General features: G+C 39.0%; 1 protein-coding gene across 2 annotated transcripts in view; it reads right to left on the reverse strand.

Annotated features, from left to right (window-relative positions):
- BARD1 (BRCA1 associated RING domain 1) overlaps nt 1-14,019 on the reverse strand; it is a 44,730-nt gene that overhangs the window by 18,547 nt on the left and 12,164 nt on the right. For both annotated transcript variants that reach the window (XM_040604052.1, XM_040604053.1), the window contains 2 exons: nt 5,521-5,601; nt 4,660-4,832 (listed from right to left, as the gene is read on the reverse strand). In XM_040604052.1, the coding sequence (XP_040459986.1) occupies nt 4,660-4,832; nt 5,521-5,601 (254 nt within the window). The remainder of the gene's footprint in view (nt 1-4,659; nt 4,833-5,520; nt 5,602-14,019) is intronic.

Consider the following 14,019-nt stretch of genomic DNA (forward strand, 5'->3'; position numbering starts at 1 on the left):
TTACATGAGATGACAGATGATATCTTAAGGACTGACATCAAAATAATTGCTTATGAAAACCTTTAGAAATGAGATTCAGTTTATGGTGCAACACCGTTGAAGTCTTCAGCATGAAGACAACAGAACTAACTGCTGTAGTCAAAAAGAAACTTAACAGCTACCTTCTAAATGTGTCATTAAACTTTCAGGAAGTAAGTGTCCAGAGGAGAAGATAAATAGGGAGACACATCCCTGCCTATTCTTTCAAAGCCACAAACTTGCGCAGCTTCCGATACAAGCTAATGACGACTATATACTACTTTGTAATCAGGAGTTTTAACTTCTGGTATCAAAATGGAGCAGCTTACTTCCTGTTCCACAGCTGAGCATAAATCAAGTTTTACCCCACCCCACAAAAGAGTTCAGTTTTGAATGGAAATCTCACAACCAGGTGCTAGTGCAGTAGTGTAACTACCAATTTGCATGTGGAAGTCAGCACTTGTATTTTGAGACTATGGTAAGCAGAAATCTTTCTTGAACCTGACAGAAGAAAGAAAATTTAGTCTGTGTAGCCAGAAAGACCATCTTAGATATCCAAACAAGGCCAGGGTTTTAATTAACCTACTGTCAGCAGGAAGTTAAGCATACTGTCTTGCACTTAAGACAGCAACATCCTGCACTTTCTTCACTTATAAAAGCAGACAAAATTATGACAGTGTCATGGGTCTAATACCTCCTGGAATTAACCACAGGTTCTAACAGTTTTTGCCACTATGCTCTTCGAAACAGAGGACCACAGTCTATCCCTAAGCATTCCCACAGGCCGGTTCAGAATCAGACTCAAAACTACTCAAAACCAACTAATATCTAAAAAAATGGGGCAACAAAACAATTTTTACTAATGCTAAACTTATTGTGCATGAAAAACTGGAAAGATAGCCCATTTGATGAAAGCATTTAGGAAGTACTGTGAAATTGCAAATGCACAGATCTAATTTTTCAAATCACTTAGCTTGCTGTGAAGCAAGGAAAAAAAGACAATTCAAGAGAGTGAGCACTTGAAAAAAGCTATAAAACAAAAATTAGCTATGTGTAGGAGATTAACTTAAGAAATTAACTAGACCAACAGGACAATTAATAGGTCCACTGGTCCATATAATATTTTTCATTTGTAGTTCATATCTTTCTCAGTCACTGAAAACTTCAAATGACAAGAAGTGCCACAACTATTAAATCTTACAGATTGGCAAAATTTTGGGTTTTGCCAAGGAATACTGAAATCCAAGGATTGCTTTCTGGCAAAAGAGGTAGTTCCCACCTGTATTCATTTGGTCCAAAATACATGTCGTTGCTTCATATTACATACAGTTACTTCTGAATGCACTATGCACTAACATGCATGGAGAAAAAAACTAGCCTGAAAGACTCACTTGGAATGAGGCATATTTGATGGGTCTGTGAACCTGATGATCTAAATCTGAAACTGCAAAGTCTCAGCTCTCTGATGGCTAGGGTTATGCTAATCCCTGTCCACCTCATGAATTGAGATCCCTTAGAAAGCGGCTGTATTTGCTCCCAGACATATCCTACCTCCCTCTACAGACCAGTGGATCTTACCTGCCTTTGGGCCTGCAGTCAGTAAAGATGGCACATCTTTAAAAAAAATATTTCATCTTGCAAAATTGAGTATCACGCTAAATTTCAAAACTACTGCTCTAAGCAGACTATTCAACACAAGCTCTGTTTTTATTCCAGTAGATTAACTCCCCAGCACACAAGGGACATTAAGATACAAAACTGAGTTAATTCTCCTGTCAAAACAGCTGCAAGACATCAGTCACTTTTGTGAGGTTTCATGCTATATATTTCATAGCATCCCAAGTAACATTTGAATACATTTATCACGTTCGCATTTTACTTAGCTTAGCTAAAAGAAAAGACTTTAAGTAACCACAGTGAACTCATCAATCTTTCCTCCCCACTCCCATGAGGTACCAAAGAATCATCTTGCTATGCTAGGATAAAGAGGACCCTCTCCTGGGCTGAAAGTTAGTTCAGTGAGAGCCTGAAGAGCCCACAAAAGGACTAGGAAGTTTTATATACCCAAAAAAAGAGAAAACTAAGATTAGCCAAATTTATCAGCTTGGCAAAAATGGTTTGGTATAGTCTTAGCTCACATACTGCATACCTCTAAAGTTAAGGCACTCATGTATATTCCTAAAGAAAATAAATCTTTGAGATGCAAGTTCAGTGCTCAATTTCTACTTTAAAGATGCTAAAGTAACAACGTGAAGGTGAGCAGATCCTGCATTAAGTACAAAAGAGGCCAATTATAACTAGTCATATGGAAAAGAACTATAATTGCACGATCTTAAGTGACTACCCTGTTCTCGCCTGCTGTGTCTGCAGGTCTCTGGGATCTAGGAAAAAAAGTGACTTCATTATAAGGGTACCTGCACCCACTAGAAAAAAAAAGTAATTTAAACCTTCTACACTAAAGAAGGTTCAAACCCACTTACATAGGCAAATCCAACCACTGTTTAATTAGAACTACAACTACCAGAGGCAGCGGCAGAAAAAGACCCTCTAAGACCTGCAAAGCCATGATTCAGGGGAAGATCACGGCACAATTCATTGCTGGAAGCTAGCTGGGCACAGGATGCAAGGAAGACAGAGAACATTCTCAGAAGACACTGACATACTGTTCTTGTTTCTATTGTTTCTTGGTAGCATTTGGAAGATGTCAGTAAAGTCTTATTATTCTAGCCTGAACACTTTACCTATACATCCCCTTCTCTGCATCTCTAATGCTCTCTGTAAAAATAGGGGAAAGCACAAACAAAACCCAACCCCTCTCCATCATCAATGCAATAGTAACATGCACAGTAGCATTTCAGCCAGAGAGTCTACAGAAATTTTTGAAACCTCAAATTTTCCAGGGGGGACATACAGGACTAGATTTTTGCCAGAGCACCTGTGGTTCCTTTTGCCAGACAAATGAAACAAAGATTAGAGGCAGCTAAATTTGTTCCCCAAAAGATTTTAAGTCAAAATAATAGTAATAAAAAAAGTATATGTATTTAACACCATGCAGTAGAGATTCCAAGTACCTTTGAAATTAAGTCAGTAACATACTTAGAAGTGGGTTAGAATACTGCAAGGGGGAGCTAGCTGCAGAGTTGTGACATACCCTAATCACATTGTTTTAATATACAACTGAACATTACCTGTGTTCGGTGAAAAGCCAAGACAGAATTTAAGGTTTACATAAATCTCTCCTTCCATGATTAAAAAGCTTCTGTTTCAATAGAAAGTCATGTTTGCTCATGTAGAATGAGCTGAAAGAGCTTCAGCTTCATCTCAGTTTGCACGAACACATGCAGCTAAGGCTAATAAGAGACCTGAAGCGTCTGCTGCTGGCATTTGGAGTCTTGGCTGTGCAAATCTACCAGTCCTGTCAAAACCTTGCATCAAGCTGTTGGCTGTGCTACGCTTTCAAATACCAGACAGACAAGTGATAAGTGTCACACAACCAGTTCCTGATATTCAAGTGGCTTGAAAATTAGTTTCTGAAGCTGTCAGCTTTTCAAGGTGTGATGAGCTGGTCTTTGTTGTTCAAGAACAAAGTGAAGATGAACAATTGATCCTTGTTTTACTTTTTCATGCTAAAGTTGTAGGTTTGTTTTGTTGTTTTGATTTTAAAAAAAAAAACTCCGGCATATTCAAGACTAGGACTGTTTTTGAAAACCCTATGCTTTTCTACATAGTACCTTAATTCTGTAAGCTTCAAGAGCAAATACTGAAAGCTGAAGTGATTAAGCTGAACTTGTTTATGCTTCTGTATGTGGCTGGCAAGGAAATTCATGTCATGCAAGACTTCATCCTATCGTGTTACTGTATACACACACCTACTGACAACATGCATTGGAGTCAAATTTTACACACCCAGGCCCTGGCACAACAGCGATACTACACCTAAAACCACATTTGGTGTCTGAAATACTAATAGCTTGCAGGGTTATTAACAGACTAACAGATTCTTTAGCACCTCCTATACACAAATGCCAAAATCTTCAGGAGGTGTAACTGTATAGAAGATGAAGCTGAAAATATTTCTAAGCTTTTTTTATTTTTTTAATTAAACAGTGTATCAAGAATTAGTGCTTTAGTCCAGAAAGGAAAAAAATAATTAAACAAAAAACACTCCCCAAACTTCAGCCTGTATCTATGTCATTTGTGAAGGCAGAAGAGATGGGACCAAAACACCTTCTGCTAGGAAGTAAAGTAGTAAAAAGTAAAGAGACAGAAAACAGCTGTAGCAGTTCAAAACTCATCTAGCTCAGCATCTTAGGTCTGACAGTAGCTATAACAAGATCCCAACAGGAAAGGGTAAGAATAGGGTAAGCATATTTTGTTACTTTCCTAGTACAATCTCCAATACTCCAGCTATCTATGACTTACACATCCTCAGAAAAGCTTAGGACAAAGCCAAATGGAAAGGCAACACCTACCTGGAAAAGTAGGATGTAAGTATAGCAAAGTATACATTTAACACCCACCCCCTCACTTCAGATAAATCACATTTATTAGTAGCTTTGCGTCACATTTACTTAACATACACCCTGGAAGTTGTAGCTGTAGTTAATACCACAGTTAAAATAACATTCCACATCTACTTACATTGCATCACGAGAAGCACCATGCAAGAGCAGGAGCTCAACAATGCTCACATGCCCATTCTTGGCAGCATCGTGAAGCGGTGAATCATTCTGATACCCTGTAGTATTCACCAACGCCTTGTATTGTAGCAACAGCTCCACCACTTCTTTGTGCCCATGATTACATGCCTCGTGCTAGTTGGGTAAACGTGTAAGAGCAGAAACTCAAGTGAAACAGAATTCAGAGGAAGGACTCCTGTCACACCAGCCAAATTAATTTTCAAACACTTCTCAGTTAAGACAATTGGGGAAGACAATGCAAGGATACTGCATTACATTCCTGACATGAATTAACCTTGGAACCTAGCACTAATAAAAAGCACAGAAATGAACTGAACAAAGGCCAATTGTGTGCAAATTGGACTACAGGGAATAAAGCCTCCCAGATTACGCTCTGTCAAGAGTATTCTTCAGGAGAGGAAGAAGTCATGGTTGAAAAGAACCTTTTATTTATTTTCTGTAATTCGAGTAATTTTCATTCAACAACTTGATGTATTTCCAAAATGGTAAAAAACATTGGTGACATTTAGAACCATAAAATATATCACATTGTCTGCAATTGATAATTTTCTAGCTACCATAGTTATATTTTCTGCATTTGCAGACTCACAGGCTGATGCGTCAGCATGCCCTGCCCCAGCAGCAGTGTTGGATTTGGGCAGGTCAGTAGTTGCTCATAAATTCTTTTAAACTTGTTTATCGTCACTTCACATAATCCTTTGCCACCTAAATGTGTGTAAAGGGAGCTAAAAAATGGCAAAGGAGAGCTGAAATGAAATTTGATTAGAAGTGAAATAACACCAGAAAAGTCTTCAACACTCACAAGTGGTGTCCAGCCAGCATTATCTTTGACATTGGGATCTGCCCCATTTTTCAGCAGCTGGTCAACAGCTGCTACATCACCCTACATAGGAAAAAAACCCATAGTTATTAAAAAATAACAAAGAAGATACAAAAGACAACAAAAATTATGAGATGCAGAATTATAAATTTAGCTGCAGTAAAAATGTAATGTTACCAGTCTTCCATTTAGATATTGTCAGGATAACAACACAGTTTATCATTACTGTTCATTTAGAAGCACCTACACATTTCACAGAAATACGTATTTTTAGCTAAAACTGCTACATATAACAGACTACTCAGAATAAATAGCTAAGTTTGTGCTGATTGCAATCTGTCCACTAGATTCAACCACAAGGACTAAAGTCAGGAGCATTTATTGAGAATTCCCTTGTCCTTCAGACTGGATTTTTTTTTCAAACTAATCTAAATAACTGGCTAGAAACATGCATAGGTAAAAGATGAATAAGCCTGACAAGCTTCTATAAATTGTTTTCCCGCAAGTCAAAAGGAAAAGGGAAAGAGTTCTATTTAACACGGCAATTACGACTTATGTTGAATCTCACTGACACTTTCTCTGACAGTTATTTTACCAAAATAGTTTTCATTTGCTTTTTTGGAAGAACGCTATATTCAGTTTTCACTATAAGCAAGGAAATGCATGTGGAAAAGGGTGGCAACTAATGCAGAAATTCTGGGAAGAGGCTGAGTAGAGACAAGGCATAGGAAGCAACTGGGCAGGATTTGCGAATCAGAGGTTTTGACACTAATATTTGCCTTCTACAAGAGAGAAAGCCAGTAATAAGATTGGGGTATATACAGATGTAGCTATAAATAGGCAAGCAGAAGCCTCCTGCAGAATCTAAGGCAAGGAAATCTCTGCAGTGCAGGTCTTTTTAAGAGTGTGTGGGAAAAGTAACCCAAAGACTAAAAGCAGACCTTGATCCCCTTCTTTCACAGCACCATCTGCACCCCAGGTGTTGGTACTTAAAACTCACTTCATGCCATGCCAATTCCTGCTTCTGGCATTTGTTACTACAGAGCTGCAATTGCATAGGTCTGCCCTACCTGAAGGGGCACCATGAATTTTGTTCCAAAATTTTTGCTGCAGTGCTGGGAGAACCACAGCTACAGGTACACAACTAATGGGGCCAGGCTGTCCCACACCTCTTATCATCAGGTACCACCTCTTAAGCCAAAGCCATGATTTACCTGCACTCTTATTAGGAGCAGCTATGCACCACTTCTCAGCCGATGTAGTAACAGGGAAGGAGGAGATCATCAAGGGCCATCTAATGACCAAAACTAATGACCTTAAATAATGCGAGCTTTTCAAAGGCCAAACTACCCCAGTAGGCCTCAAGTTTCTGCACAGCTTGCTACCAATACCCCAGCTATTTTTATTTTAGGTTATGGGAATTATTTTTTTTGTTGTTTTGTTGGGGGTTTTTTGGTGTGGGGTTTGTTTGTTTGGGTTTTTTGGGGGGGTGGGGTGGGGGGGTGTCTTTTTTATTGTTTTGGGTTGGTTGTTTTTTTGGGGGGATCCACCCCAGCCAAGCATTTCAAGATGACCACTAACACTTTCCCTAGATCAGGGTATTGCAATCCCCAGAAAAGACGTAATATACAGACTGGTATCCAGCTCTTGCCCTTCACCAAATCTGCAATATATAAAAAAATTGGGGCCTGGAGGGGGGAAGAGGAGTTTAATCCATGATATACAGAAAGTTCTGCACTCTTAAGCAGTGGCAAGTCAAGAAATTCCTGTTACTCCACAGCATTTCTTAAAAAAAGGTGAGAGAATATTAAATTAAGCTTTAAATACAACAAAGATAAACTTAATTCCATTTTTTTATAACCATTGAGGAACACTGAAAAACAAAATAACTTTAATCTTTACTCTTTAGTGGAGAGAAAATATCAAGAGACTGCTCAGTAGCAAGAAATCCAGCAAGCAAAAACTGAAAACTCAAAATTCACCCAAAAAATGCTAAGAATCCCTGGTTTTCCAACAGTCAATTAAATTAACACATCAGAGATCAATTTCATGCATTACATTCAGAACCTAGATGTCCCAGCAAAATGTTACCTTTCAAAGCAATTAAAGAATTCTAACAGCAGCATATTCTTTACGGTTGCAAGGTAACAAACATGCATCAAATCTGAAGAGTTCCTCAGAGGCAGCTAAGACAGTGCTCATCATTAGATATTTTTCTACAGAGGGAAGACACATTTATCTGTAATGAGCGAGATCTGAACTTATCATTTCAAGTTAAGTTTGCAAACATGTACAGCAAGGGTTTGACATTTCAAGAGTACTCCTTTAAAGCAGTAAGCATAGCTAATAATTTGTGTGGGCACTAGGCAGTATCACAGCTTTTCAGAGGAGTTATGTGAACATTGATTTGACAACATTGCTGCAGTTTTATCAAAGGAAATATTGCTGGTGTGGACACCAGTACTGACAGCAGCCACAGACTGAAATCCACGTCTAAGTCAAAATTAGAAAAAGTGGTGTTTTGCTGTTTACAGAAGACAAATATTGTCATCATTTCAGCTGTAAATGGAACCTGCTCCCTGCAACCAGTATCTAGCATTGAGTGGCAGAAAGGGAGGGGAAGCTGTCAGGCCCCTTGTACTGTGTAATGACTGGACAGGTGCTGACAATTGCAGTTATAAGAGACATGTTAAAGTTGTTTGTAGCAAGGAGAACGTGCCTTTTGTCCTCTTAGAGGCTCTTCAGTCAGTTAGCACATTGTGAATATTTACTTTAAAAAAGTGAAAAACTACATTTCAAGAAGCTGATCCTTAGCAGGCACATTAAAGTCCCTCCTGCAAGCAGGACCATCATCTGACAGTGATCCAAGAGTTAAAGAGGTACAGTTAATGCACTAACTAATTCTAACAAAGATGGTGGAATTACTCACATTTAAAAGCTAATAGATGTTGGAGCTGGTAGGGGCAAGTCCCAGCCATAAAATATCTACATACCTTACATCTTCCCTCCACAAGTAAGCAAACAGAAGACACTACACCTATTAGCACGGAATTGCTAATTCAAACACGCTTCATAAATTTGTGCTTTGACCAATATTGAAGTCAGCTTTGTACATTTAGTCCCTTGAGTTTACTTGATCTAGCAACGCCAGCATAAAATCACCAGTGCTAAATATGGAGTCATAACCATACCAGATGCTACAAGGAGGGGCTCTCACAGCTTGTCACAGCAGTCTGCAGCAACAGTGGAGTGGAAATGTAACTGGAGATACTACTTGCTCAGAAACAGAGAACAGGACAAACACCAGGTAGAAAAATGCCAACATTAACAATTCACAGGGAAGTGTTTATTTTTAAATCTCATTATCAATGAAGGATTACAACCAGCTTCTGAAGAGGCAGAAACTTCTGCAGAATGTAAAACTATCCGTTTGGAAGAAACAAAGCAAAGGACATTTTAAGCCCGTAACAAAGCTTATGTATAGTGACAACACAGTAATGCAATGAATGGGTTTGCTCTTCCTCTGCTACAGCTTAAGGGAACTCTGGAAACCATAGAAGCCAGAAAGGCATTGGGGCCATCTGTTGGCAGATCTAGAAGACAGCATTGGCTTACACAGAGAAGGGTATTTACACAGCTTTACAAACACATCCCTCCCAATGAAAATTTAGTTCCTGCAGGCACAGATGTAATGAGCCCAGAAAACCACCCTCACTTGGCTTAAGCAAGGTTTTTTGTATTGGGTTTGGTTTTTTTTTTCCCCCAAGTCAACTGTCATGCTTTTAATGCAGACAGATGGTTAAGAAGAACTCATGTCCTGCTTTACAGGGGGTTTATTCCATTTTACCTTTTACTATTTCCATTAACCACAGATATTTTCCACCCAAAAAAAATCACATTCAAATGAAATTAATGAGAATGTATTCTACCAGTTCAAAAGACAGAGATCCAAAGAATTAGGGCAGTACAGGAAGATGAAGTTAAAACCCTATACCACTTCAACCAAATACTTGTCCCTTTATTTGCAAAGATAACCAAGTGACTTCAACCTTTACATCAAAACAAATGAACAAAAACCCCCTTTTCAACCCAAATACATTCCTTGTTTAAGTTATAGCAGGGGAGAGGAAAACCAGACTATTACAACTCGTAAGTGGTCAAAGAGGGGAAATATAAATTACAGAGTGCTTATAGCAATGGTGAATGCTCCAACCTTCAACAAACTCTTTCCAGGAACCAGTGAGTTTCTCACCTCAGATTTCTCCAAATTAATTCCCTACCCAGCAGACTATTTATTAACTAACAAGCATACAAGTAGTCATGCTTAACAAAAAGAAAACATTCACGAAGTTAAGTTTAACCCACCTCAGAAACAAGAGAAGCGACAACTAAGCATTATTGAAAGAGACATGGCAACTTGTTTCTAAGCTTTCAAATTGGCACTTGGGAAGATTGATCGCTGTGACTCACAGCCAGTTTTCATATTCTTAAGTTCTGCATTTGAAACCATTACACTTTTGTATTTGTCTTAAGGTACCTGCTGGATACTACTCAATCAGGAGGACGCTTACCATTCCTACACCACTTGGCTTTAACGTTAGTGTCAAACTGCAACTTCAAAGCAGGCTCAGGTACTACACCCTGCATCTGAGTCATCCTGCTAGTTTCTGTCAGCCGACCTCGTTTCTCTAATGAAGTGGGTATTATATGCACAGCTAGGTCACCTGCCACACAAAATCACAAGGTCTGGACAAAAAGACCTTGGACCAACAGATGAATTCATTCACTGTAAAGCAGCTGGCAGGAACAATGCTGTCCATCCACTGCCTTTTGCTGAGGGGAGGCTGGGAGCATCTGACTACACAGCAGCGTAACTCCTCTCTTGTACCTAAAGGCTCAAGGGGAAAGGCAGGAGGAGAGGTGTTCCTCCCACGTACATGTGTGACCCAACACTCAACTACGATACATACCCATCTGGTACCAAAAGCGAGGAACCGAACAGCTGACTAGGTCAGACACCTGAAAAATGATCTAAAAAGATATCTGATGTTTGCCATCGCATGTTCACAAAACCACAAAAATCTTCTTTCACTCTCCTTTTCTAAGGTGTCATTAACTGTTAACAAAGCAATAAAGAGGAAGAACAGTCTCACAGGCTTGAAAGGAATTATCTATTATTAGTGTCAAGTATAATGAATATGAGGAGTCCAGCACAGCAGGCTAGCCACGGGTGAAGCCTTTACAAAGGCCCTCCTGGTCAGCTGTCAAAGCTAAAGGGTCCCTGAGCAGGAGGCAGGCAAACCTGGTCCAAATGCTCCTTCTCTCTTTCTCCCGAACAAGTAGATGCCCTGCATAGATGTCATTTCTTCTTTCCTCAGAATGAGAAAAACTCTCCCATTGCTTCCAACACAAAACATAGAAAAATCAAAACCTTCTCCCAGCTGCCTCCCATGCACTCCTTTGTAACAGCATGGCTGTTGCCATGGTCCTCCACTGTCCTGTTGCATTGCAGTTTGCACTAGAAAACTTCCTAGAATCCACAGCAGCAGCGATTCCGCCCTGTCAACTCCCACATCATCTCCCTTGGCAATGCAGAATAAACACAGGCACAACCAAGACCTGAAGTATTGTACCAAGAAACCATGATTCTTTCCTCTCCACGGTAGATTTAAGACTCTGTATTAACTAGTTAATTCCCAAGTGGAAGGCCTGTTGATTGGGCAATTTCCCACCAGTTTAGAATATTAGGAGTGCAATAGGTCACATTTTGTATTTTAACTAATTGGAAGTTTTACCTCTAATGACTACAGAGGAAGATAAACATGACTGCTGTTTGCTATGGGAAGAGCCACATTTATTTTAATTTATTAGTTTAACTCAGCATTAAGTTCATCCACACTAGAACCCTTCTCGAGGACTGTTTTGATTTCCGTAAGTTAATAACTACTAGTAGTAAATGAAGACAATCCCTCAGAATCATTTGAAACAGCACAATACACTTAATTTTAATGCCTGATAATGTTGTTTATTATCTCTTTAAATAAGAAAAAAGGGAGAACCCAATTAGCTTTAATTAAATTCAGGGTATTAGATCCTAAGAACTAATGAAAAGAACACAGATTTATTTTTTATAATTAATGAAGTCCCAGAGAATTAGACTTTATTTCACTTTGGGGGGAGGGTGGCAGCTACAAGTCTGTTTCCCATTACACACATGGAAAAACATTACTGGCTGTGGAAAGAACAAGAGAAAAATCACCTATAAAACAACACTGGAAGAAAAACACTTCTTCCAGCAACCAAAAAAATGACAGGGCTATTTGGAAAAAAGCCACAGTGAGAATATACATACAGCATAAAGCTTAGTACTTTCAAGACCAGTTTCTTTGAGAAAAAGCATTTATCAGTTCCATAGCAGGGTTCCCACAAGAGCTATGTAGAAACATACTGGTTGCGTGAGATACTTGCATGCAAAAAAAAAAAGTTTTCTTGTAATTGCCACACACCCCTAGCAGATTCATGGCAATTAATCACTACTATTTCTTGTTCACTGCAAGTAAAATGTTACCAAACCCCATGACCAATAAATAGTTCTGTAGAAAAACCAAGTCCTCACATCATGCTGGCTTGAGCAACTTAGTCTTAATGCACTTTGACATGGACTAGTAACTGTGCCTACACTTCCTGACTACCAGGCATGCAGCAACTTCTTAGGAATATCATAATGTACCCACGATTAAGCTATGTAAGAAAGAACACAAATGAAAGGAGATCATCTGTGTAACCTACTTCTACAGAAGAGGAGCTGAGCTTGAGACAGTAAAACAACTTTCTCAGTTGCACTGGAAATTCAGTAGCTGGAAACAAAGATATGTGCAAGTAAGCTACAACTGAAAGACCACTCTCCTTGCCTTATTTTAGTTACATTTAACAGAGAGCAATAACTTCGGGATCACCCTGAAGCCCTACCTAGTTCAACAAGCCTTTACTAACGAGCACCTCAATGCAAATGGAATCGACGGATTAAAATATAGCAGAACTAATGAGGAACAGAAGCAACTTCCCATTTTAGCTCAATAATTATAAACATTAAAAGATGACACCAAAATGAAAAAAAGCATTCATGTGTATGCCCACCCCACCGCCTACACTACAGCTGGACGCCAGCTTTTCAGCCCACTGAAATAGTCCCATCCCTTTCCCAGAGAGGGCTGTACCAATGCCAACAAGCAGTGCCAGCTACACCACTAAACTTGGTTAATCAAAGCTTATTTATCCTTTCTGTCTATAGCATGACCTGTTTAATTTTTACTCATTTATCTTCAAAATACTTTGCAATGAAAACCCACCTTACTAATATATTACTGTTTATTCCAAGTCTCACAATAAGCTGCAGAGATGCTCTGTTTTCTTAAAATACTTGTGTTCCAAAGAAGTATCAGACACATTGCTGGAAACAATACCTTTGCAAAACCTTCAAGGTAGATCAGGTTTTTTTAGAACCAATCAATCACAACAGTATTCCTTATAAATTCCCAGAAAATCATGGAAGGATAATTTGTAAACAGTGCTTTAATAAAGAGGAATATACAGGACTTATGACGAAGTAACAAGACACCTATCCTTTAAAGCTCTTGAGTCCTGTGAGGACAATGTTCTATCTTCTCCTCCCCAATTCCATATTAATGGCATCAAGTATGAGTTTTGAACTCAGCTCAGCTGCCACTTTCATTTAAAAAGGTCTCATGCAGCAGGAGTGGCTTATTAGAATGCCTTTGAAAGAGGACACAGTTATTTATCAAGAACAGCCTTTGTCTCAACAAATAGAAGTGCTGTATAAATGTCAGCATGCTTACAGGTAAATCAATTCTTCCAGTATAGGCAGTTTATTAACCACGCAGTATTCTGTATTATGATTCAGCACAAAGTACATTTAAATCGCCAGACTACAAACTCTTTGAAATGACCTTTCAGAAGACAGCTGCCATATTAGTGCATCGGATTAGTTTGACGGTAAGCATTCAACTTACCCTGCCTGCAGCTTTTACATAGTTGCAAAGAGCAAAGTCATGAAGTTCTACCACAGCAGGAACTGGCTAAGATAGTAACTTCACAGCAAAATAAGTGACAGCTGTCATTCCAAGAATAACATTGACCCTACATAAAAGTGAAGTCCATCCCAACTCTGTCTAACTGTCACTGTTTCTGAGAACAGCCTGATCAGAGCATAGCGCTCAGCATGGGAATCACACGGTGCAGCATGTCGTTCCTCTTGAGCCAACACTTGCATCAGGTAGAGGATCTCAAAAACTATAGAAATAGTTAACTTCAATTAAAGTTACATAGAGTTATCTTTACATAGAGAATTCAGATCTTTCCCTGGCTGAGTTACCAGGTAAAGTTAAATTGATCAGGATCACCTGAGGTCTGAAATACTTAGCTAAGCTCTTTGACAACAAATCACAGAGACAGCTTTCTGGC

The sequence above is a fragment of the Falco naumanni genome, chromosome 8 (genome assembly GCF_017639655.2).
Source record: "Falco naumanni isolate bFalNau1 chromosome 8, bFalNau1.pat, whole genome shotgun sequence".
Lineage (NCBI taxonomy): Eukaryota > Metazoa > Chordata > Aves > Falconiformes > Falconidae > Falco > Falco naumanni.